A 24,448-nucleotide genomic window follows, 5' to 3' on the forward strand; every position below is an offset into this window, starting at 1 on the left:
TTTTAACAGACTAATAATGCACCACAAAATATGTGCAATGTGCATGAACCTCTGCAGAGGTGTGAAATACTTTGCATTGCAATAACCCGCATATATAATATTTTTTATTAAGGCAACGCTTCAGAACTATAATATTATGTCGTTGCACGTGTTTTTCAACATGCACTGGGGTTGTTTTGGTTTTATTGGAGTTGTAGGGGCTCCGTGATCTGACGTAAGGGCCTCGTCAGAGAGCGACGCTGGCTCTCTTTGTTGGCTTAGTAGCAGCCGCCGCGACGTTTTGTTGTTATTTTTCGGCTGCGGTGGAAAATTAGGGTCGGGACGAATTCGTGAGATTATACAGAACACCGTTTCACACGGATAAGGTCCTCAGGCTCAGTGCTTGTCACCCCGTTGATAACCACTCCTAGGAATGGACTCGGACGAGGGCTATAACTATGAGTTCGACGACGAGGAGGAGGAATGCAGCGAGGACAGCGTGGAAGAGGAGCCCGAGGACGACACCCTGGAGCTCGGCGAGGTGGAGCTGGTCGACCCCGTGGTTGCGGGCGGGGAGCGGGACGACTGCGGCGGCGACACCGGGGGCAGTGGACACGGCCCAGGGCAGGAGGAAGAAGACTACCGTTTTGAAGTGCTGACCGCGGAGCAGATCCTCCAGCATATGGTGGAGTGTATACGGGAGGTCAACGAGGTCATCCAGGTAGGGTTTTGATATGTCAGCCATGGAGGAGAACCTGGGGTGGTGGGAGTGGATCCCGAGCAGGCCGTTAGCTTAGCCGGCTAGGGCTAGGCTACTTGCTGGAGTGTCAGTGTCACAGTCGGCAGTGTTTAAAAGTAACCGTTAGGATGAATTGGAACCATTCTTAATAAAGTAATCATTTTGGGATGGTGGTAATTGTTCAAACCATTAAGAAAAATTAGATTACCCACGTTTAAGTTGTTACTGTTGCGATGTAATGGATCCCGGGGAGTAGTCGGCTCCCGACTGAGAAGTTGGCACCTAGCATCGCTTTCCCTGCTAACGACCGATTAGCTGTGACTTAACAGACTAAATAAAAAATACATCCTTGTAATCGTTTGTTTTCGTAGTTAGCTAGCACCCGAGCAATCCCCCAAGTGCCAAACATTGTCCTGTGTCATGATTATTGTGCGATTTAAGAAGTTAATATCTTCGCCAGGGTAAGGAAGGATTTGTCATCGCGCTAGCGAAGCTAGAGCTGCTATCGCTAGCGGCTAGTCAAATCCTGTTGACGCGTTCTCTCATCTCAAACCTTTACCCGTTCAAATGATTCCAAACCAAACAACCCATGTAGGCTTTACTGGAAGACCTTGGCTCTATTCTGATTTAAGCTAATTGTCTTACTGGCACTTCTCAGTGTGGTCTGAGGCGACACATGAGCCTGGTCGTGACCTGACCTTATTTAGGCCTTGTAGTTAGACTTTGACATGACAACAAAGATTAACACTATAACAGTGTTATTATTGTTGCTTGATCCTGCCAAACACAAATAAAGGTATCCTTACGCAATCCAAGCTGACATGAGGGCAGTAGACACTGGTGGGGTGTCTACTAAAAATAGCATTGAGGCATATTACTTTCTCTAGGTGGAAATAGAGAGAATAAAAGCTGACCGAAGACGCTGTCAAATGTATATAAAATAACATTTAATACAAAGCACCTGAGCATATCAGTGATTGATAGACTTAAGTCAGTGTGATTTGTTGACTTTGTAACGGTGTGCGTTGGCAGGTGTGCGTCCCGAGGTGTTGAACGCTTCTGTGATAGACTTGAGGCAGAGTTACCACTGGGGGACATTAATGCGGGAATGACAAGCTGGGAGGCTCGCAGCAAACATTGCAGTCAAAATACAAATATATCATTTTATAAACCATGCAGAATTCTAACTAAAGTTAGCGAGATAGTTTAATGAAATGGAAATACTCCGGTTATATCTTGCTAGTATAGGCTGTGACCTATACCTTGTGAAATTATGCTGGTGTTTATAGTTGGAAAATCCTTGCTATTGTAAAGGGATAACTGTTGCAAAGACGTACAGCAGGGGAGACGTTTTTTAGATGCAGGTCATCAATGAGCAGATGGGTGTCATGCCTCTTGTTCAGGGGTGCCTAACCTGCAGACATTGGGGTTTGAACCCAGAATCATTCTGAAATGGAAACACCCTGACCTCTTGACTGTCCTGCTCTGGAATCTCCCCAGTGTCAAAATATCTTGCACTCAAATCATGATCCAAATTGATTAGCTCTTGAACTTAAAGGGTTGGGTCGGAATTGCACCTTCACACTAGTAGATGTCTAGGCCATTAAACCCTCATAGTACAGCCTGATGGCTGTACTATGAGGGTTTAATGGCCTAGACAACCCCAAAGATGCATATATGAACTCCGAAAAATGTGTTATCGCCGCAGTGATCTTTCTCTGTTGTCACTTGACATTTTGTACACTGCTGTAAGACTTTCTGAGACTGACATTTGCATGTTACATCAGGCAGTCAAAGTAAAAACAATCCCTACGCTGAGCCCAATGCTTTAAATATGTTATGCTGGTGGCCTCGACCAAACATAGGAAACTTTATTTGACCTTAAAGGCCCAATAGCAGGCGTTGTAGAGTTGATACAAACTGCATGTTGATGTATATCAATGTTCTTCCCTCCAGAATCCAGCAACAATTACCCGTATTCTTCTCAGTCACTTCAACTGGGACAAAGAGAAGCTCATGGAAAGGCACGTATAACTGCAATTCAAAGGTGCATCTAATTCCATTTGACGCTCATACGCCATCTTTTATTGATGTATTCTCTTAATTTTCATCCCTCCAGATATTTTGATGGTAACCTGGACAAGCTGTTCTCAGAGTGTCATGTGATCAACCCTAGTAAGAAGTCTCGGACCCGTCCATCCATCAACACGAGATCATCTGCACAGGACATGCCATGTCAGATTTGCTATCTCAACTACCCCAACTCGGTGAGTTTCCTCACAGTGCATGGACATTGAGACTGACTACCATCTGGGAATCTCTCGGTCACCCGTCTTCTGTCTTCTTTCTCCGTGAGCTGTGCATGTGTACAATAGACGGTGTGTCGACTTGACTCTGAGATATGTAACGGGCACCATTCATTCGGTGGACAGATCACAATCCCCTTTTCATGGTCTGATTTGCAGAAACAATTCATTTTTACTTCTTTTCTTTAAGATTCTTAGTCCAAATCTCCAGTTCCACACTGTTCTGCACAGACTTGTTGCACATACCTGTTTTGTATTCAGTATCATATTTCTTCTCCTAATAATACACACTCTAGAGGGGCTCAATAGTTTCTGAATATTCTTAGAGTTGTTTGATGGTATATTTTTCATGCACCCCAACGTTGCAATGAATGACCCTCGGGACAAAAGCCCCGCGTGGCCGTCTGAGCAGGATGAAATGCCCATGAGGCTCGGTGGGCCGTTAGATCCAAAACCAGCGTCGCCAGATAAAAGCGCTACGCTGGAAGCTAAGGAGATCAGTCATGATGGCACCGCGCTGAGATATCACTGTTATGTTTGTGTATTGTTCACATACAATATACTTATATACCAAATATATGCTTCGTCTCAATATTTAAGAAACTGTCCCAAATTGTACATTGATACTTTACACTAAATAGTCATAACCGACTTCTCAACTACGTGAGTGGTTATTATTCATTGGTTCCTATTATTATTATTATTATTATTATTATTATGTAATTAGAAAATCTTACTTTTGCCATTATTATTATTAGATCCATATCTCCTACTGAGGCTTTCCTTAGTAGGCCTAATGGGCTATATCGTGTGTCTTATTGTTTTTGATTGTAACTGATATGTGATTTTATAAATGCATGCATTCATCTTTCGAAAGCAAGACGTAGCTTGAGATTTAAGTAATGTCCGTCTAATTTCTAAATCAGCCGTGTTTTCAGAACCAAATTAGAGGAGACTATCAAAGAAGATACAATATTTCAGCGCACCACTCATTAAATCATATCAACTTAAATGGACACAAATAATCTGCAAGCACAGCACACAGTGCTGTTGTCCTGGTCGATGGGGGGGAATAGGCAGTGCTGGGTTGGTTGGGGTGGTTCTTGCGGGTGTACTATCGACACACCGGTGTGTCACACGGCAGTCACACTGTTGCACCGCTCAGCCCTCCACAGATGGGTGACAACAGCTTTTCCTCAGTTGTGTTACCTCTTGCTGTTATGCATGTAATTGTGGCTTGGTTATTATCCCTGGTGCATCATCTTCTTCCCTTTTCACAGTACTTCACTGGCCTGGAGTGTGGACACAAGTTTTGCATGCAGTGCTGGGGAGATTACCTGACCACCAAAATCATAGAGGAAGGGATGGGCCAGGTATTTACCAGCACCGACCAAATGTTTAGATGAGCATATTTCAAGAGCAGACAAATCAGTCATTCCCCTGTGTTTTCCCCCTCTTCTTTCCAGACAATTTCTTGTCCCGCTCATAGTTGTGACATTTTGGTTGATGACAACACAGTCATGTGAGTATCTTGTTTTTGCTTCATTTGTATTTGCCACCCGGGATGTCATTTTATCTGAATGGACCGCCCATTTAGCCATAACAGTATCTCTGAATTAAACCTTGAACCATGTTGTAATGTATTGTATTCATTTGCTCTGTTTTGTGATTAGTGAAGTCAGTCTTTTGATTGAAAAAAATTGAACCTCTTGCTGGCAGCCTGTCTAATCGGCTGGCTCTACGTCTAAGAATTTATAACCCTGATGAATTAAGAGTACAAAGATATATATGAAAACGCTGTAACCTCTGGTGATTTCTGGTTTACTCTCCCATCCCCTGCACATGGTGAGACAGGCCGAGATTGGAGGTTGTCCTTGTTGTATTGACATCTAGGCTAATCTGTTGGCATAGTGCTGAGGCTGATAGTAATGTCTTAATCCACATCTTGGCCCCCCTCTCTATAAGGGTGGTGGATAATGTGTTATCAGGTTAGCTTGTATGGCGATTCATACACAAAAAGGACATCTATGAATACTACCGCTATAAAGTGGAACTATGTATAACACTAATTTAACTTTGGCCCAACAGTTGGCCTCATAAGCGTTGTGCCATTCCTCAATGAAGTTCTTGCTTGCATTGCTGGCATATCGCCATTAGAAACGCAGAGCTTTGTCCTCCGTATTGTGGCAGTTTTGTTTTCACCATGGGACATGTGACCTCAGATGCTGGTTCAATGCAATGGATGCTAATGTTTGTGTTGATCTTCCCTGCAGGCGCCTCATAACAGATTCAAAAGTGAAGTTGAAGTACCAGCATTTAATTACAAATAGTTTTGTAGAGGTAAGATGGCCTGATATCCCTGCCACGCAACATGCCATCTATGGATTTATGCCCCGGCTTTCACATGGTGTACGTGATCTCATACTGTTCTCCGTGTCTCCCTCTTCAGTGTAATAGACTGTTAAAGTGGTGCCCTGCGCCAGACTGCCATCACGTCGTCAAAGTGCAGTACCCCGACGCCAAGCCTGTGAGGTGCAAGTGCGGCCGGCAGTTCTGGTAAGAGCAAGTCATGGCCGGGCCCACAGCTGCCCTCCATCTCCCCTAAAAGTGGAGCGTTACTTATACCTTCAAAGGACGTAGTCTGCTCACAAGCCACCGCTCGGCCTGTGGCATAGATGAGCCAGCAGGACACTCTTGGAGCCTCCCCAGGATTCCTGGATCCATCTGGACATCAGCAATGTGCATGCATAGAGCCTAGCCAAAGCAGCCGTCGTGCTGTTTATAGCTTGTTGTTTAATATGGCTTTAAAACATCAGCTTGTGAGAGGTTCCCAGTCCTCTGCGGTCAATGAAGACCAACAGTAGTGTGTTCCACATGGTTATAATCACAGTTGATGTAAACACTGTTGATTCCTCCTATTGGCTACTTTTATTTTTAGTAAAACTTTGTTTATATTAAGAGCACTAGTTTGAATGATAGTCGAACAAATCAGTCTTTGGATTAATATTTTACATTTAATAGCCAAAGTCTGATGGCAGACGAGCTGGGTGAACCAGGGGATTTCACTTTCTTACGGTTCTTATTTGTATCGATCAATCATGTTGCTGGAAGCGGGGACCTGGAAGAGCGTAGGAAGCGAACACCCGGTCAGCACTAGTCAATCAAAAAAACTAAAACATGACCTGACCTGTACCACTGTACCAATACACTTATTAAAATCCCTTCTGAAAGCTTGGAGTTGGACGGTCTAATTACTCCCTACGCAACAGGAAGTAAGGCCTGTCTCCGCCCCTGTAGTATCTGGTTTCCTGGTCAGGCTCTGTGCCTCCTCCCCCCCCCCCTAAAAGTTCTGCTGTAACATAGTACGACTCGTGGAACAGCGATTAGAGCGATACTAAAAGGAATTGGTTCCAACTCAATTATTTATCATTTGTCATTCATTGCAGCTTCAACTGTGGAGAGAACTGGCATGATCCTGTAAAGTGCAAGGTATGTTCAAACAAACCCCCCCCCCCCCCCCTCCTCGTGACTTGAGATGTTTGAAAGGTTTTTTCCTTATTTTTTTTGTATCATGCGGCTGAAGAACTGAAACAAAGGCTTCTAGCCTCCCATTCGGTGTGCTGCAGAGCCTGCAGGAGACTTGCCTTGTTTTCTCACAGGAAGTGGGACCCAGACCATGCCCACAACACCATTAGTGCCATTCCTGACTTGCCTCAAAACTGACCTGCTGTTGAATTGTTTGAGCGCTTCTCACTGACTCTGGTTTGTTTATTTCAGTGGTTGCGGAAGTGGATTAAGAAATGTGATGATGACAGTGAGACATCAAATTGGATTGCTGCAAATACCAAGGTAGGCACTAGTCTAAGAACCATGAGTGTTTAAATGTAAAATATTAACTGTGGTTTCATTCACCTTTCTCTTACCTTAAAATGATAACCCTATTTCTGCAGTTTAATTGAAGGCTGTGCCATTGATGGCAAATTTTTTTGTCCAATGCACCATCAACCAAATCTTTTTCGCAATAACAATTGTTCTTTTAATGAATATCATGATTGACTGGCCTGTATGCTTGTTGTTCTATGCAACTTGTTTGTTGCCAGTCTCACTTGTCAGTTGCGCTTGATAAAAACATCTGCTAAACGACTACACGTTGCTATATAGCATTACGTATTTTCAATGACCAATCGTTTTAATTTTGCATGCGTGTATGTCCCTGTGAACACGCTGACCGGAACTCTGCTCACGGCCACGCTGTACTCTGTCCCATTCTCCTCCTCTTCCAACAGGAGTGTCCGAAATGCCATGTGACTATTGAGAAAGATGGAGGCTGCAATCACATGGTTTGTCGGAACCAGAACTGCAAAGCTGAGTTCTGCTGGGTATGTCTAGGCCCATGGGAACCTCATGGCTCTGCCTGGTATGTTAAGACAACAAATTCTGTGTGTGTGTGTTTGTGTGTGTCATACATCTGTCACATTCATAGAATAATTAATTGAATAATGTTTGTAAATAATATGCTTATGCGTGATCATTTGGTAACCTAATGTGATAATGCAATTATTGTTATTTTTTTAAGGTACAACTGCAACCGCTACAACGAGGATGACGCCAAGGCAGCCCGCGACGCACAGGAGGTTGTAGTGATGTTTCTAGCCTCCTGTACCCTTGATTATATTTCAATTCGCTGCCATACAATGTACCATACAATGTACCATACAATGTGTCCTCTGCTAACCTCGTATTCCCACACTGCCGAGACGAAGGGATCATGTCCCCCCCCACTCTGAACGGTACCGTAGCACACGTTGGCCTGGCTGCACCCGCTTGCCCAGCAGGAGGCAGCGCTGCCTCTTCACTGTAACAAAAGGAGGTGTTGTGCTCTCTCGCAGCGTTCCAGGGCGGCCTTGCAGAGGTACCTGTTCTACTGCAACCGCTACATGAACCACATGCAGAGCCTGCGCTTCGAGCACAAGCTGTACGCGCAGGTCAAGCAGAAGATGGAGGAGATGCAGCAGCACAACATGTCGTGGATCGAGGTGCAGTTCCTGAAGAAGGCTGTGGACGTGCTGTGCCAGTGCCGCTCCACGCTCATGTTCACCTACGTCTTTGCCTTCTACCTCAAGAAGAACAACCAGTCCATCATTTTTGAGGTGCGTCTACTGTTAAATTGCAGCGCTGTTGAATTATGTGGAAAAGCATTTATTGGTTTGGAGATGTTGTTATCAGGCGTGGGCGTGAAGCCACCCAACTATAGGAAGACAACCAAGCAACAATACATTCTGGGTTGAATGTCTTTGGCTGCAAACTGGAAATTAATAAAGGTAAACAGCCAGGTGTACGTTACCTTATCCCAGGTTAAAATGAGTCATGAGCCACACCAGACCTGGCATTGGAGTTCAAAGCCTTCGTCAAAATACTGTCTGACGACTATATAAAGCAATTTGGTGGTCACTCACTGAAACAGGGAGGGTTATTAATTATTCAGTGGCTGAATGGTGGAAACTTAGTTATTTTTAAGTTGTAGGAGCAAAATGTAAAAACCCATGACCACACAAAGTTGATGTTCTTCATTAGGATTGTCCGCAAAAAGGAAGATATTTCCATTTCCCCCGGATGGTCTATCCAGGAGACAAGCCAACAACCAAACCAAAATTAAAGCGCAACAAAGAATCTTCACCTCTGAATGGGGCAGAGTCTACTGAGCTATAAGTGTGAAGGCAGCTTTTAGGGCCTGTGTGTGTACACGGGCGTTGTTCGGTCGTAGAAAAGTGGCTAATGCCGCTTTTCCACTGCATGGTACCAGCTCGACACGACTCGACACGACTCGACTCAGCTCGCATTTTTTGCGTTTCCACCGCGGTACCATGGTATCTGGTACCTGAAGTGGCTGCTTTTTCTAGTACCTACTCGCTCTAGGTTCCAAGCGAGCTGAGCCGATGCTAAAAGGTGACGTCGGCAGACGGCCGGCGACTGATTGGCCAGAGAGTGTGACGAAGTCACGAGAGCGACATGGCAACCATGCTGGTAACATCCATAGCAGCGCCGCAGCCAACATGTTCCACTTCTCCAACTTCTTCAACATGCCAGCTAATAATAGTAATGCGATCGATGTCCTCCATTGTTGTTATGTGGGTTCTGTCCATGTGTGGGTTGCGTATGTGTTGTTTGCGTCGCGTACACAAATACGTCACGGCCCTTTCGCGCAGCCGACCCCGCCCACGTCCAGGAGGTACTATTTGCGGTGGAAAAGCACCCGTGCTGCTACCGTGTCGAGTCGTGTCGTGTCGAGTCGAGCTACATGTGCGGTGGAAAAGCGGCATAAGAGCGCAGGGATGAAGCGCCCTTGTGGGGAGGGAGGGAGGGAAACCACTGTTAGACATGGATAGTTTGTCTGATGCAAGCTGTTGCTCTGGAAAGACCAACAGGGCCAGAACAAGCTCCGCCTCCATTTTCTTGGTAACAAGAGTTTCCGAAGTGACTTAGCTCCGGACTAGATGGGCCCTCTTCAGTATGTAGTGTAGCACACTGCCATTCGCTGCTCTCTTTTAGTCTGGTGAAACTCCATTATTATTGAATCCTCTAGATATTTCGGTGAAAGGACAGAGCTTGTCTTCAGTAGCCTACATGAGGCTGAGAGGGTTTAAAATTGTTGGAAAGCGCTCATTTTCGTAAATAGTTGACATGATTCGTTTTGTCCGGATAATTCAACCGGGATGGTTGTTCATTACGTGCCTGATGTAAAGCACATTTACTTCTTCAAAGTAGTCTGTTTTAGTTACCCACAAACGTCACCATTCAGGACATCCAACCGTCTCTGACGGGACTTAAAGATCCCATGGCGGGCTACTTTATGGATGCTTTTATATAGGTGTTAGTGGGCCCCTAATACAGTATTTGAAGACGTTCAAGAAATTCAGCCGTGGTGCAGAATAACAGCCACTACGAGCCAGTCCCACAATGAGCTTTCCACAAACGTGCTGTTTTTTAGAGGCTAATATTGCTATTTTTTTTTTTTTTTTTTCATCTATTGTTAGTTATGTTACACAACTTCTTAATGTTTGAATCTGTTTGCTGCTTTCATTTACAAGTGACTGCTTCGTTTTCAGTCAAAATGAAAAAAAGTCAAAATGACATATTTTTTTGTTGCCCATATCATCAACTCCTAGCTTAGGACCCAGGCTGATCTGATGATTCTCAAACTACGGAGACCAGACTGGTCATGTTTTATTTGCTTTGGTCCCCTCCGGGTCAGTCAGATCTCAAGCAGACCTGACCCAGCTCGGCCAATCACAACCCTGTATCCACACAGGGCAGGTTTGATACAATGACTGGACAGAGGAGCGCCATTCCTGCAGTTTATTTTACATTTATCGCATTTGGCAGACGTGTTCATCCAAAGTGACTTACCACTGAGAAGTCAAGCTTGTTGAAACGGTTCTGCCACTGTATTAAAGAAACTGGAATTTATATATTTTTAGAAGAACCCTAGCATCTTTTTTAAGAGGCTTTTGTTGAGAAGATGTGTTCTTCATAGAGTAGGTCCGGCAGGGATCGCATCGGGTCAACAGTATCATGTATGTCCACCCATCACCCCGTCGATAGTTCCTTTCTACAGGTGCCACACAAGAAGTGAGTTATCATTCGTCGCTGTGTGTCAGGGAATGACTTCAGTAGTTTGGCTAGCGCAACTTTGAAGGGATCCAGTTTATTTATTGTACTGATGTTCTTCGGCAAGGTTTTCCATAGGCATGCCGCCTTCACAGCAGAGGAGTTGTGTTTGCTGTACTGAATTTGCTAAAAGTAGAATTTTCCAACTGGCCCTGCGGGGCGGTAATAAGCATCCCACCACCGGTTGGTGGCTATGATTGGTGGTAGGTCTCTCCGTTTGCGTCCAGAGCTATTTTGGTCTCCACACGTTGATGACGAGCCATGGTAATCGAGAATGATCTTGGAGGGTCCAAACTGATTTGAATTGGTGTGGCATTGTCAGGCCAGGTGAACTAGGAATCTGTACTCATTTGATCCCGCACAGAAAGCATGTTATATGACGGCCCGGGGGAAATTTATGATAATGTATGTACAATACGTTGAAGTTGTTATTTTTGTGTCATTTTGCACCTTATCATTTCTTATCCATCCCCTTTGTGTCAGAGTCCCCGGATCTCAAAGTGACACAGCAAAGGGCGCAAGTCGACAATGTGGAGGGTGAAATGTAATTGATTGTTTGTGTGCGTTATCAGAACAACCAGGCTGATCTGGAAAATGCTACCGAGGTGCTTTCTGGCTACTTGGAGCGAGACATTTCACAGGATTCCTTGCAGGACATCAAGCAGAAAGTGCAAGATAAGTACAGGTAGGTCTGTGAACCGCTGATGCCCAAGTCCGAAGCCGCCCCAAGTACACTGAGTTAAGAACTTGCTAACTCTTGTTGTTTGTGTGTGTGTGTGTGTGGGGTTGTAGATACTGTGAGAGCAGACGAAGAGTCCTACTACAACACGTGCATGAAGGCTACGAGAAGGACCTGTGGGAGTACATTGAGGATTGAGGACACGTCCCCATGCAACAGACTCTTGAGTCTCTTGACAAACTAGAGCGCAGATGCAATTAAACAGGGCAGCCTGAAACCTCTCCCTCGGCAAACCAACCACTTTTGCATCATTTTTCTTTTCCTGGATTTGTTTAACAAAACCGTCAAAACAAATTATATTGAAATAAATAGTGAGTAAAATTAAACGATTAAATGTACTACAGTATTGTTAGCAACAGAATGAGTCTTGAGACCGCAGAGAATCCAATAAGTACGTCCTCTTTGGCTTGTGTTGCAACAACTCCGCTCAACTATTTGTTTTTTCCCTTATTTTTTTGTTTTCTGCTTGTGAATCTTTTGTGTTTTGATTTTGACTTTTGTTCCGTTGTTTTTTTTTTTATAGTGTGACAACGTTTTCAACACAGCTTTAAGTGTCCAGGCCATGTCTGCTTTATGTGGTGAGATTCTTGTCTAGGTTGCTTAATGTGGATTGGCTGAATCGAACGGGCGAAACACGTTTTTGGAAAGAGAAGGGGAAAAAGAAAAACATCTTTTAAAAAGAAAAAAGATAAATAAGCGAGTCTGTATTTTTCAATTTGTAAATAATCCATATGCATGGAAGTTAAAGAGCAAGAGTGGCACGTGTTTGCATCATTTTAAATTTAGAAATATTTATTCTTTACCAATATAAAAAGGTGTATTTCTGCGGTGTTCGTAGAGTCTCTGTTCCCCCCCTTGCAATAAGGTGGTCTGCAGAGATCCTGGGCATCGTCCTCCCATCTGTTCACTGCACCTGTCACACTCTTCCACTCTACGGTGACTTGGGGCTTTATATCGGTTGCCAAGTGATTCAACTAAGGACTCCTTGGCTGTGCACAGCAGGTTTAGGAATCCAACAGAAAAGATGGCAGGTGTGATGGAATCCACCTGACCTGTCCTTCTACCCCGATGCTAATGCTTTAATGTAGCCCCTCCCTCCCCCCTAAAAAGAAAAATGGATGTTTAACATTAATACAGCAATGATTATTTACGTGAAACTGAGTGACATTCACTCTTATTCTTGTTTTTCCCTCCTTCACGACATGGCTTAGAATGGCCATCTTTAAGCACCTTCTGGGTGGGGGAGGTCCGACGAGGGAAGTACACCGACAGTGCAGTGGGGGTGGGCGGGAACACTGCACTATCGGGGTTGAGTGCTCGCATCCCTCCAGCGCAGAGTCCCGGATGCCACAAGGCGGGATTCTCGTCACGCTTCTTTGAAGAGATCTTTCGGTTAGTTTAGACATTGCTTTAAACCAAGCTACGCAGATGACCTTGCAGACAGACAGACACAGACACAGACAGGTGACCGGAAGAGGAATATAGGTCTGAGGCTTGTGGAATTTATTTTGTAACGCTGTTCTGCTTTCGCATTCAAGCCTGTGTTTTTCCGCACACATGGGTTGAAGATTAAATATTGAAATGTTGGCGCCCCTGCAGGTGTTGCATTGTTCAGTGTGGTGGTTGCTCTGGATGTCAAGCTCTGCTTGTAAATGCATACGTCTGTGCTACAGCAGTCTTCACAAGACTGACTGGAGAGGACACCAATATACAGCTACTAGTTCAAGTCTGAAGACAACAAGGTGTCGACATCTTTCAAACACATCCTTTACACCAGTTTAACATTTTTGGGACCTCCCCCAAAAGTTTGTGTTTAAAAAATCTATTATTTTAATCCTAGCAAAAATTTAAAAAATGTATGGTTTATTTGAATAAATGTCATGAGAAATCTCATAATTGGGAGTACTGTGTGAGTCATTAGAATAGGAGTGGTCGGGTTCATGACTAACCAAATGTTCATCCATGATGCAACCCTGTACTGTCTATTGTGAATGCACTCTGACAGAGCTCTCGTCTTCCAGAATAGGGGGAACATTGATAAAAACTGAATACAATTGTTTTAAATCAGGCCATGACCGCACCACGTAAACTAACGGTGTCAATAACGATGCCTAAGTGGCTGTGTGATGTTACGTTTCTATTAATTAGTCTTTCAGTCATTTCATAAATATAACGACAAAGTTGGGTGAAATAGGCTTATCCAAGCACCTCCTGTTTATGTCTGCTAGTAGTTCATAAGTAATTAAGTTAATATTTGCAATCAAAAGCTAATTTCATCTAATTGAGACATCCCAAAAACTTTTAATACTTTTCTACATATATCTTTTCTTTATGCTATTAAGTGTTTCTTATTTACATAGTGTAAAAATGTGGAAATACATTTTAGTTGTCTGTTTTTGAGAAATATATTAAAGTGCAAAATGTTGCAAACATCCCTTTTGGCATGGGTGATTGTTTCATAATGCACACAATATACATGTATGCTGTGATAAACCGATTTTATTAAAACTCCTTACACCCACTAAAAAAGTGAATATACACAATAGGAATGTATTTTCATGCCCCAGTTACCTATTAAGCTTTCGATGTTCTATACTAAAAGGAATTTAGTGATGGAAGCACACAACCATATATAGACTGGCTGGAATGTGTTCTTAAGCCACAGGTTTGTGATGAACATACAATTCGGACCATTGCACAATCTTGACCACACAAGGCCTTTTGTTCTCAAGTGATGCAAATCACTTGATGGTAAAAGTAATTCACCCGTTTGATATTTTACTTGGATTTTCTGTATATTCTTCACATTGAGTACAGTATGTGTATGGATGAATAGCTGCCCGCTATCCAAAATAACCCTCAAACTTAACTTTAGTGTAGACTAACGACCAGTTTTTCCTTCAATCATAAAGGTTTACTTCATGTCATACGATAGAATCCAACAATGTTAAAAACATTTCATACAAAACAAATACAAATCTAATGAGGGGAATTTTGACAATTCAATCAGAAATCCCCTTTTTCACATCTCAGACAATTAGCAGCTCTGAAATCCATAGTAATGCCAAGACCAGCAACTATAGAACATGCATTCAAACACGCTATATATAAGTGACTTGATGTTCCAAAAGCAGAGTGGTTTGTGTATGAATTGCAAACAATGTTCATTACAGACACAAAGGAAGATTTTGTGATCACAACCAAACCATTAACCCTTTAAGTAAGTTAAGTCTATCAAAGGTTTAGAGAAGCGTGAAATCAACTACAAGATCTATCTTGCTAGTTTTGAGTCAAACGAATTAAAGATAGCTTTTACCCACCAGAAAGTTGCATATTAATTCAACAGCAATAAAGGGCACTCCCTCACACATCTCACAAACAGCTGTGAGATCCTACTTTAATAGTTTGATTATACAAAACGTACAAATAAGACTTAGAAAAAAGTAAGTGCAAAGTCACAGGTCTATAAAACAGATTTCAAACAGTCCAAACATCCCCCACACAGAAGAGCTCCAACGAAGACCTACTCTGCAATCTTCAGCCAACCTTTTTTAAAGTCCATCAACAGCTCCAGGAAGTACGTCCACTCAGGTTCACTGTCGTATTTGACCTCAAACACGTTCTTCAGGGGGTTGGGGTGAGCCTCGTGGATGCTCACCACATCACCCCTGTACCACACCTCAGACTTGTCGTCCTCCTCGTACAGATGCAGGATCTTCTTTCCCACCAAGTCCGGGTAGCAGAACTTGATGGCTCCCTGAGCCCTCTGCACGGCCGAGCGCAGCACCCATCGCCTCCGGTGCTCGGCGCTGTGGCAGGCAGACAGGTACGGGCAGTACTGGATCTTTAAACGGGATCTGCTGCGTCTTCGAGAGCCGGAGAGAGAACGCAGGGCCCGGGAGAAGCCCTCCCTTCTCTGGTTCCAGTTGGGGACCTTGGTCGACCTACCAAGGAAGCGGTCCTTCTTGCCTCCCGGCTTTCTGGCCTTCAGCCTCTCTCCGTTTTTGGCCCTGGTGGGGGAAAAGTCTGAAAAGGTCCCAGAATGAGACACCGTCTTGTAGCATGCGGTTCTACCATTGAGGCCCTTACTAAATAGCACTCTCCGTAGTTTGAGAATCATGCCCGAGGGTTTCTTTGGTCGCAATTTACCTTTCACAGAGTCTAAGGCAGGGTTGACCAGGGAGGGGATGGAGGATCCCTCCATCTCCATGTCACTGGATGATGTAGATAATTCATCCGAAGATAGGGGACAAGTCCAGGTGTTCTCTTTGCTCCCCGGGGAGCCTACCAGTGCTTCAACCCTTACGGACCCTTCTTGACCATTTTGCACGTCAGTTTTGGTTTCCCCCAGTGAGTTCACGTCGTCCCAGTTCCTCTCCTGCTCCTTGTTTTCAACTTCAATGTTCGGCGAGGAAGACCTGTAATCCAGAAACGCCTGCCTTGAACATCTCTTCACCCTGCTTTTAGATTTCCTTTTGATAGGGTACAACGTTTCCCCCTCTTGCTGTGGATGCATCTGCCTATTAGACCCTGGAAACGGTGGGGCTGTGAAAACCTTAATGTATGCAGGAGTGTTGAGGCCTTCAGGGTCCTCTGAGCGGTCTTCTAGCTCCGTCTTTAAGAACCCATCCAGCTTTACTCCTGCAACACACATAATGGAGACCAAATGTCAGTTTCAAATTTGCAAATCACACATAGTATTAAACATTCATTTAATAGAAGCCATACATAACCTACAAGTCAAACAGGTATGCAAAACCTTTATGTATCTCAAGTCCTAAAGAAGTCAAGATTGCCATTTCACCCATAATAATCTTTAATCAATCACAAATAGCATTTATAACTTATTTATAACCAGGTATTGGTTTTTCCAAATTACATAAACACTGAATATGAGCTACCTACTCAAATTATACATTGAGATGAATCAAGTCATATGTTAGCTCTGTCTGAGAGGAGATTGTCCTCGGGCAGTTTTCATATACAAGTCAAGTAAAGCAAAAGGCAAAGCAAAGATTGGAGATGGAAAAATTGCCGCTACAGAAGTAAGTGCCCCAAAGCGTGCCAAGCCAACACTACCCTCAAACAGGAATAGAACGGATTAACTGAACTTGACGGTCCAACTGAGTTCAGTGAATTATGAAAAGACAACGATAGAAATCACTAAAAATAGTCCCAGGAAACAGTCGTTCTGAGTCGTATGACAACGTTGCTGAAAAGTCAAATGGTTAATTAACAGTGTTATTAGTGAGGCGTTAATCATGGGCCTCTAGGGCTTCTGAAGAAGTGAAATCCCTCCTACCCACACAGAGCCAAAGATGCTAGAGTATCACTTCCTCCTCATGAACTCTCACATACATAATCTAACTCTCACAAGTCATAATGCTCGCTCGTCACATCTTTGACTTGTTCAGCCATTCAGCCAAAAGTCAAGCCAAGTTCTGAATTGAATGAGGGAGAAATAAGGGTGCAAGGGACTCGAACCCTAATTTGAATAGTGAAGAGCAACTATTCATCAATAGTGATAATGGGGGAAAAGCAGTGAATCGAAAGCAAAGTTGGTGACAGCATAAAATAAAATATACCTGTACTTTCTTTTGGAGATCAGATGTGGACGATTCTGTAAAAAATAAACGGATTTGAAACGGAACACTGTCTTTTAAGAAAAATAAAATATAAGAATACAAAATAATATAAATCCTCCATCATTTGAAGAAGTACCAACAGTCCGAATGTCTCCTTCTAGAGGGATACATGGGTTTAAAAGAGATAGGATTTCTAGGAATGTAATAGAAGGAGCCGGAAATGATACCAATAACATCAGACTGGGGTGTGTATGCATAAGCTCGTTGTGCAAGTACTTAACATTTTTATTGTTGTGAAAGTTATATTGTTCCTGGGGAACAATGCAACAATACAATGTAGTAAGATGACACATGTAACCTCAACTTTCTTTTACAGTTGCATTACTGCTACTCGCTAACTCCTGTGAAGAAGGAAGTAGGTTCTGTTGACTCAAGATTCGTCACATGTAAATGCATTGGGTTATTTTCTTGTAATGTTGCTAAGCATCCAAATGTAATACCAAAACACAGATATTCTAAAAAGAAAATCAAAGGGATTGCAATCTTACCTAGGCGCTTGGAGACACAAGCATGATGGAAAAGGTTTAGCACATCGGTGTAGATGCGAGGCAGGTGTTTGAGGGACATCAACCTGCGGAGTTTGGACGAGAAGGCTTGTCTGTGGAGCTGAGTGAGGTGCTTCTCTTCAGACAGAGTGGTGGGCCGCAGCTCCACCTTACGGTTCTGCAGCACCTGGTCAATATGGCCACCCTGGACCTGAGGGAACAGCAACTTCTTCACCACCATCATGGGGATAAACACTGCCCCGGTCCGCATGACATGTGGAAATGGACATTGTTCCTGTGAGATATATTCCTCAATCCTGAGTAGCACCTTGTCTAGAGCCAACTGGATCTGTACATTAAGCCAAGCTTGTCCGGCTTCGACGGCCGGTAGACAGGATATCCTGTGGTTTTTGTTAGCAGAAAGTGCAGAGTTAACCTTCTCCACCTGACAAATCCAGTCTCTGAGGGCCTGCTCTGGGGAGACTGATACCACCTCAGTCACCAAGTTGCAGAGGCAATGGTGGAGCTTCAAGAAACGCTCACGGACATGTATGGGAGGTGTTTGTTGCGGAGGAGGGTGTTTGAACTCAGCCACCAACTCAGGTAGTGGTAGTGGCTTGTTGACCACCACAATAGGTTGAACAGGGGGCTTGTGGACCTCCACAATAGGTTGAATGTTGACCTCAACCATGTTGGATGGAAGGGCTGGCTTCTCTATTGAGCGGCGAGATGCAATGCCGTGGGTATCAGGTACGATTAATTTGTATTTGGAAATAGTAAATTGAGGGGTGCTTTGGGTGCCGAGTGTGTCCTCTGATTGCACAGCAGGTGTAGTTGATTTAGAGGATGTTTCACTCAATGCCTCCAGTTGTACAGGGGGTGGCTGGACATCTTCTTGATGGGAAGATTCTAATCCAACATCTGGTGTGGTATGGCATGTTTTAGAAGTCTCATCTAAAACTTCATTTGGAGGGGTAATGTCAAACTCTTCGGGTTCACACTTCTTGATCACAAACATGGGGCCAGTGTCAGGAATAGAAACCTCTGCGGCCTCCCCTTTTACTGCAGCCTTGGAACAGTCCGCTGAAATCACTTTACTATGACTGTTTACACAGTCATTTGTTTCAAGTTCCTGCTTCTCTACCTTCATTGCTTTTTGTTCAATAAGATCTGATGTAGGCTTCACTGTTGTGGCATTACTGAAGAGCAGCTCTTTGGGCACTGGGCCGTCGTAAGGGGGCTCTGCCTCTTCTCTTGGTCCTTTATCTTGTATAGAAGGGTCTGTTTTATCTTCACATGGTTTAGTGCACTGATCAATGCTCCAAAGCCTTTTACTGGAGAGCAGCATACCAGAAGCCTGCAGGAGCGCTCTGTAGGGGGCCAAACTAAAGACATTATCAATGATTGGCATTGGATGATGATCAGTTGAATTGTCGTTCTTCATTAAGTCTCCCTCAAGTTCCAACTTTTGTCTTTTGATTAAAAGTTCCTCATCGGGTGAATCACATTTTTCAAATTTTATTGGTCTGGTGGTGAAGTCATTGGGAACCTGTGAATTACTCCTCTTGAGTTTTCCTTTAAAAGCTGTTGTACAGAAACAAGATGGCGACGTACCATGGTCTTCATTAGTCACCAGAGAAGACGTGTCCGTCGTTGACGCCCTGTTATGACCATGACTGTAAACTTTGTGAATACGTTCTCCATAGTGAGTTGGGGACATTTGGACAGCTGTAGGATCTGTATGGTCCTTGGACTGCTTTGAAGTTATGACATGGACTTTATGACAGGAGTAGTCCAGCGGCCGGTCCGGGGCAATGGTGGGGGGGGTACTGAATCGCTCTCCATGCGGGCTATTGTGTGGAACTTTGTTCCTTGGTAATCTGCCCGGGGAAAGATATAACTTTTCCACATGCCCGCTGGGCCTTTTTGCCTCGACATGCATGTTCAGCGGGGAGCCACGTGGTTTATCATGTGATCGGGCGCTACCACTGTCACTATGCAAGTAGACTGGTGAACCATGGGGCTGGCCTACTGGAGATGTAGTGAGACCATTGGTGTGATAGAGCAGAGGTGTGTGTTGTTCCTTTGGTGAGCCTCTCACTTGGCTGGCGGTCATGTGAACCCTTGGAACTGGATAGCGTGGATCCAAACCTCTAAAGAATGAGGGATTTGGCATGGCAACAGAGTTAATCATAGAAGTATCCCCATGATCAGGCTGATAGAGAAGGCGATGTTCCTGTACGTTTTTGAACAAATGATTAGAAAATGCAGAGGCACTTTCTCTATGCATCTTCTCAATGTTTTTACATACTGATGCACCCTCCATCCTCAAATTTTCCTCAGGGTAATAAAACCCATGGTGCTGTGGAAGATGCCCATATTTGGACATCGGAGAGGGTTCCTGACAAACCTGTGATGGAAGTCTATGTTGTGTTGAGGTCATATGCTCGAATGGGTGAGGGTGGGCTGGAAGAAGGCCATGATATCCATTTGGGGGAGTCTGCAAATTCTGTGGAGTTAATGAGCCAAACAATGCGTGAGTTGGGATGCACGGGTAACTACTAAAGGGCGACTCAAAGTAACCAGGTATAGTCCTCGCTCTACATGCTCCTAAATTCTGGTATTTTCCCCCATTGGAATCCTTTGGCAACGGCCTTTCTCCACCGTGTTCAAAGTGAGTCCCTTTTTGTTGCAGAGACGACTCTGGTGCAGTTCTGTGAATGGGAGATGGACGGCTGTAGTGGGCACCAGTGTTCATCCAGTCACTCTCATGGACGGCGCTAGGCACCCTCTGAGTCACATGCTCTACACCATATCTTTGTCCTAAAACACAGCCCCGCTCAGAACAGCATGGCCTTTGTCCATAGACCGCCTTGGGGATGGCTAGATGCATGGAGGTTTGAGGTGACTGGGATGCACTGCTACGTCCTGCTGTTTGATTGATGACAGATGTTGACGAACAGGCCAAAGGACTGCTCATATCCGGACTTCTTGCGTATTGTGAGGAAACGGGCTTGCCTGGGGTGCCACACACCGAGGGGGAACGTGAATGGCATTCCTCTGGGCTGAAAGTCTTCTTGTATGGCTGGTAGACGCTATGGCTGTTGCCCCTCATGCCAGACTGATGACTCACAGCACTCCTGCCTTCCGTCAAGCCAGCGCTCGGCCCGCTCCAGGCGAGAATCAGCCCTGCTTCGTCCTTCTCTCTCGGGTCGTAAGCATAGTAGGGCACGGGATACTTCTGACCGCGGGGACCAAGGAACCCAGGCATGGCCCCTACTGGCGTCTCCTCAAACAGCAGCATTTTACTCTGAGCCGCGGGGTCCTTGAGACTCGGAGCCCGTTGGCTTTCCATCATGTGCCCACTTCACCAACAGTCCTCCTGTCCTGAGGAACAAAAACACTTCATTAGATATCGCCTCTCTTAGTTCCATGTGTTTACTTATTTGTTGGCTGATTTAAGGCTCTTAGAAAACAGTATAGGAGTATTGGCATATTGCCTCGTTAGGTTTAGAGGAGATTATTGATATACAGTACATATGTGTGCAATGGACAAAATGTGTTTGTTCAAGTTGGTATATAAAATGAAAGGAAACCCAATTTCTGAGTGAAGAACAAATACAAACAATATTGTTCCAATAGGTCAAAAACTCAAGGGTTCTGTCTCAGAATCAGTGCATATAAAATTTTGAAATGTTCCCCTGACCAGCGCTCCTTAATGGAGAAGGAGGACAGCAGCCTGGTCTACCCAGAATGCACTTGGGCTTTGTGGGCTTGGGCCCTCATGTCCCTACAGCTGCAGAGGCAGGGCCTCGTTGGAAAGGAAGTGTCCGGGTAGTCACGGCTAGCCCTGCTGATCTGGTGTGTTCTGGCCCCGGGGAGCACAATATGCATCCAGGTTTCGACATGCCGACCGGTCTGATCATGAACATCCCTCTTTTTCTTTAAGAACATGCTAGCCTCAGGAACGAGCTGCCTATTGAAATGTTAACCAAAAAGTATTGGCTACAGCTCAATGACGGAGTTTAGTTTTAGTAAGAGTCAATCCAGCACGTGATAACTGCTAGTGATGTTGCCAGGCTAGCTGGAGTCTCCAGCTCTCTAACCCTGCCAACGTCGTCACTAGGGGATGGGCAACATTGGATGGCATGTTTGACATGTATGCGTCATAGCATGCTGCCAAATGTCTTGCTAGCATTCACAATTGATAATAAAGCCTGTTATGCAAATCATTATAATACCAATCAATTTATAAATATACAATTAACAGAATGTTATGGCCTGATGTTGAGACGGGGTTAAGTCATTCTGGGTAATGTAGGAAAATAGCAAACTTGAGCATATCATGGGAAGCCTGACCTGCCAGCCAGTGACAAATAACAATAAACACATATCGGAAATGACCTGTTTGTCAAAGTGTGTAAGGCTGTATTATCACTTTACTTCTTCAATCTCGCCCTCTGCCTCTTGGCCCATTCCCTCCGAGTTCGTAGAGGGCAAATTACACAGACACACTTCCCTGGTCATTTGTTTAAAGTCAAACAACCTTTGACCAGAAATCAAGTCACATAAGGACAATGATGGAATTACATCATAGTTATAAACGTTGTCAATCAACTTCATCTGTGACATTTAACGATATTAGGATAAGTAAGCTACAAAACAAGGGCCACAAAATAGAGGTACAATCTGATTAGACCTCCAAAAGTAATTGTCAGACTGCAAACACATACACACAAAGTCTGAATGACTTATGTCACAGGCAACCTTCTGGTAGTTCTCTGTTAACTGCTCAGACCAGAACATATGTTAGGTTGTTAACAGATAACCATACAAGGCCACTTAGTGGAGTGAATGGTATATCAGCTGCCTTTACAGACCTGTTAGGAAATAACAGACTTCTATAAGGCTTAATAGGGTCAACCACTACGATCAGCACACCCTTCAGGGAGAGCTGTGGAATGCCTGATCAGAACCCCGCGTGGACTAACATCACATCTCTTCTCCAGGAGCCTATTGGAGTTTACTCTGCTACGGTCTACCTTCCTTGCACAGAATGATAGCATCTGTACGTGCATGGGAGAAAGTGAAACGAATAATCCGATCACAGAGAGACAGAGGGAGCGAGAGACAGAGGGAGACAGAGACGGAGACGGAGACGGAGACAGAGGGAGCGAAAGAGAGACGGAGCGGGAGCGAGTTTAGTTGACAGGAAATAAGTAGCCTATTGCTTTTAGGACATGGGCTGACAATTTCTCTGCCCAATTCTCAAACATTGTGAAACCAAGGTATCACAACATTGGAATGCCTTGAGGTACGAACAAGGTTCAGAGGAAAGATGATTATCTCACGTAAGCAAACAAATGACTACAATTTGGTGAATCACCTTGAATCCACCCCTCCAGGAACATGCGGTTTAAAGGCGCACATTAAAACAAGTAGTGAGTTCAAAGAACAGTCATATTGGACCATCAGTCGTATCTTAAAAGCTAGCCCTACTTGTGACTCAAAACTCCTTGCCTTATCATGAATGCATGATATTGATCGTATCTTGGACTCACGGGTGTAAGCATTGTGGTAGAGATAAACCCGGAGACGTCACGTTAAGAAGCTCATGCCTTTCCTGTTCCCTCCAGGAGACAGATGTTCTGTGCAACTGTCACAAGTCCAATCCTTCAAATAAACACTTCAAATAAACATAATATGTCTTACCTCTCCAGTGTTAAAACTCCACTACATGCCCTGAGACTCTCCATGAAACACAGCTTCCCAGGACCGTGTTGTGAGCGTGGGACCAGTGTTGACGCTTGGAGGGGGAATTCAGTGCGCTGCAAAGCTCACACTAATTCGCACACAATACACTGATCAACCAGTGGAGAAGAGCAGAAGAGAGTGTGTGTGTGTGTGTGTGTGTGTTTGCGTGTAAATGAAGTGTGTGTCTGTGTGTGTGTGTGTGTGTGTGTGTGTGTGTGCGTGTGTGTGTGTGTCTAAAGAGGATTGGCTTTGATCAATGGGCGGGGTTAATGGATACCCACTGACATCGTGGCTAAACTGCATTTATTTGGCAACTTATTGAATATGCATGCAGCCTTGATCGAGTATCAAAAGAGTCACGTGTCAATTAACAAACGCGGTGAAATGCGGTCAGGGATGGTGACCTGAAGCGAGCGACAGCTCGCCTGCTGCTGGCTGCTGCTGTTTAATTGTGCATGTTCTGGTGCACTGCATGCAGGGGAGACTATAAAATGCTCCCACCTGCTTGTGTGTTTTGCTATTTTGAGATTTGTTCTTCTTTCTTTTTTACTTGTTTAACGGATATTATTTTAATTTAATAAATTCATATAAATAAATAAATTAAATTTGTAGGGGTTATTATGGTGGAGAGATGGAGGAATGTTAATTTGCGGAAAGGGTTTCTGTCTAAGTAGTTTGTGGGGGTTATAAACGAGGTCGGGCTCTGTGTAGACCCACTGTCTCATCGGTCCCTGTAGCATCTCAGGCAAAGGGATGCTTGCTAAGGGATGAGCCATCTCCCTTAAGAGAACTTTCCTGTCTCCTCATTTCCAGTTGCCATGGCGTCTCACCTGAAGACCCATCAACACGTGGCCTCCAGGGGGTAATGGATGTGGCATACACTCACAGCAACATTCAAAACGAAATAAATGAATGAAAAGCTAAATTGACGTTATGATAATAAAAAAGTTGAGATAATAAAAAATGTCATGCAACTACCTGAGCGCTTAATTATCTTGAATTCACAAACATGCAGCATTTGCCTCATAATGTCAGAACCGACCTATGAAATCAAATGTATTCCCAACATTCATTTGTATGTTTACTTACTGAGAGATGTAATAAAAAAAGTGAATTTGCACACAGGCAACGAT

At 44.2% G+C, this 24,448-nt stretch overlaps 3 protein-coding genes across 11 annotated transcripts in view; 2 read left to right on the forward strand and 1 right to left on the reverse strand.

Moving 5' to 3' along the window:
- Nucleotides 1-24,448, forward strand: part of hacd3 (3-hydroxyacyl-CoA dehydratase 3) — a 114,782-nt gene that overhangs the window by 78,702 nt on the left and 11,632 nt on the right. The window lies entirely within an intron of this gene.
- Nucleotides 208-13,327, forward strand: arih1 (ariadne ubiquitin-conjugating enzyme E2 binding protein homolog 1 (Drosophila)). Of its 2 annotated transcripts, none has more exons than XM_060061959.1 (14): nucleotides 208-700; nucleotides 2,675-2,742; nucleotides 2,838-2,985; nucleotides 4,305-4,397; nucleotides 4,491-4,546; nucleotides 5,298-5,364; nucleotides 5,474-5,580; nucleotides 6,471-6,513; nucleotides 6,802-6,873; nucleotides 7,311-7,441; nucleotides 7,601-7,658; nucleotides 7,914-8,174; nucleotides 11,265-11,377; nucleotides 11,485-13,327. In XM_060061959.1, exons 1-14 carry the CDS (start codon nucleotides 413-415, stop codon nucleotides 11,567-11,569), a joined length of 1,590 nt encoding a protein of 529 aa, XP_059917942.1. In that variant the 5' UTR covers nucleotides 208-412; the 3' UTR covers nucleotides 11,570-13,327. The 2 variants fall into 2 exon arrangements, with proteins under 2 accessions (XP_059917942.1, XP_059917941.1); XM_060061958.1 differs by having other exon boundaries at nucleotides 209-700; nucleotides 7,601-7,661.
- On the reverse strand, nucleotides 12,993-23,509 carry c9h15orf39 (chromosome 9 C15orf39 homolog). Of its 7 annotated transcripts, XR_009527458.1 has the most exons (5): nucleotides 23,274-23,504; nucleotides 17,565-20,948; nucleotides 17,017-17,051; nucleotides 15,987-16,072; nucleotides 15,719-15,849 (listed from the first exon to the last, which is right to left on the reverse strand). XR_009527458.1 is itself a non-coding variant. In XM_060061861.1 (4 exons), exons 2-4 carry the CDS (start codon nucleotides 20,917-20,919, stop codon nucleotides 14,955-14,957), a joined length of 4,350 nt encoding a protein of 1,449 aa, XP_059917844.1. In that variant the 5' UTR covers nucleotides 20,920-20,948; nucleotides 23,274-23,504; the 3' UTR covers nucleotides 12,993-14,954. The 7 variants fall into 7 exon arrangements, 6 of the variants coding, with proteins under 6 accessions (XP_059917844.1, XP_059917847.1, XP_059917843.1 ...); XM_060061861.1 differs by lacking the exon at nucleotides 17,017-17,051 and adding an exon at nucleotides 12,993-15,457 and having other exon boundaries at nucleotides 15,581-16,072; XM_060061864.1 differs by having other exon boundaries at nucleotides 12,993-16,072; nucleotides 23,274-23,503.

The sequence above is a fragment of the Gadus macrocephalus genome, chromosome 9, assembly GCF_031168955.1.
Source record: "Gadus macrocephalus chromosome 9, ASM3116895v1".
Classification (NCBI taxonomy): domain Eukaryota; kingdom Metazoa; phylum Chordata; class Actinopteri; order Gadiformes; family Gadidae; genus Gadus; species Gadus macrocephalus.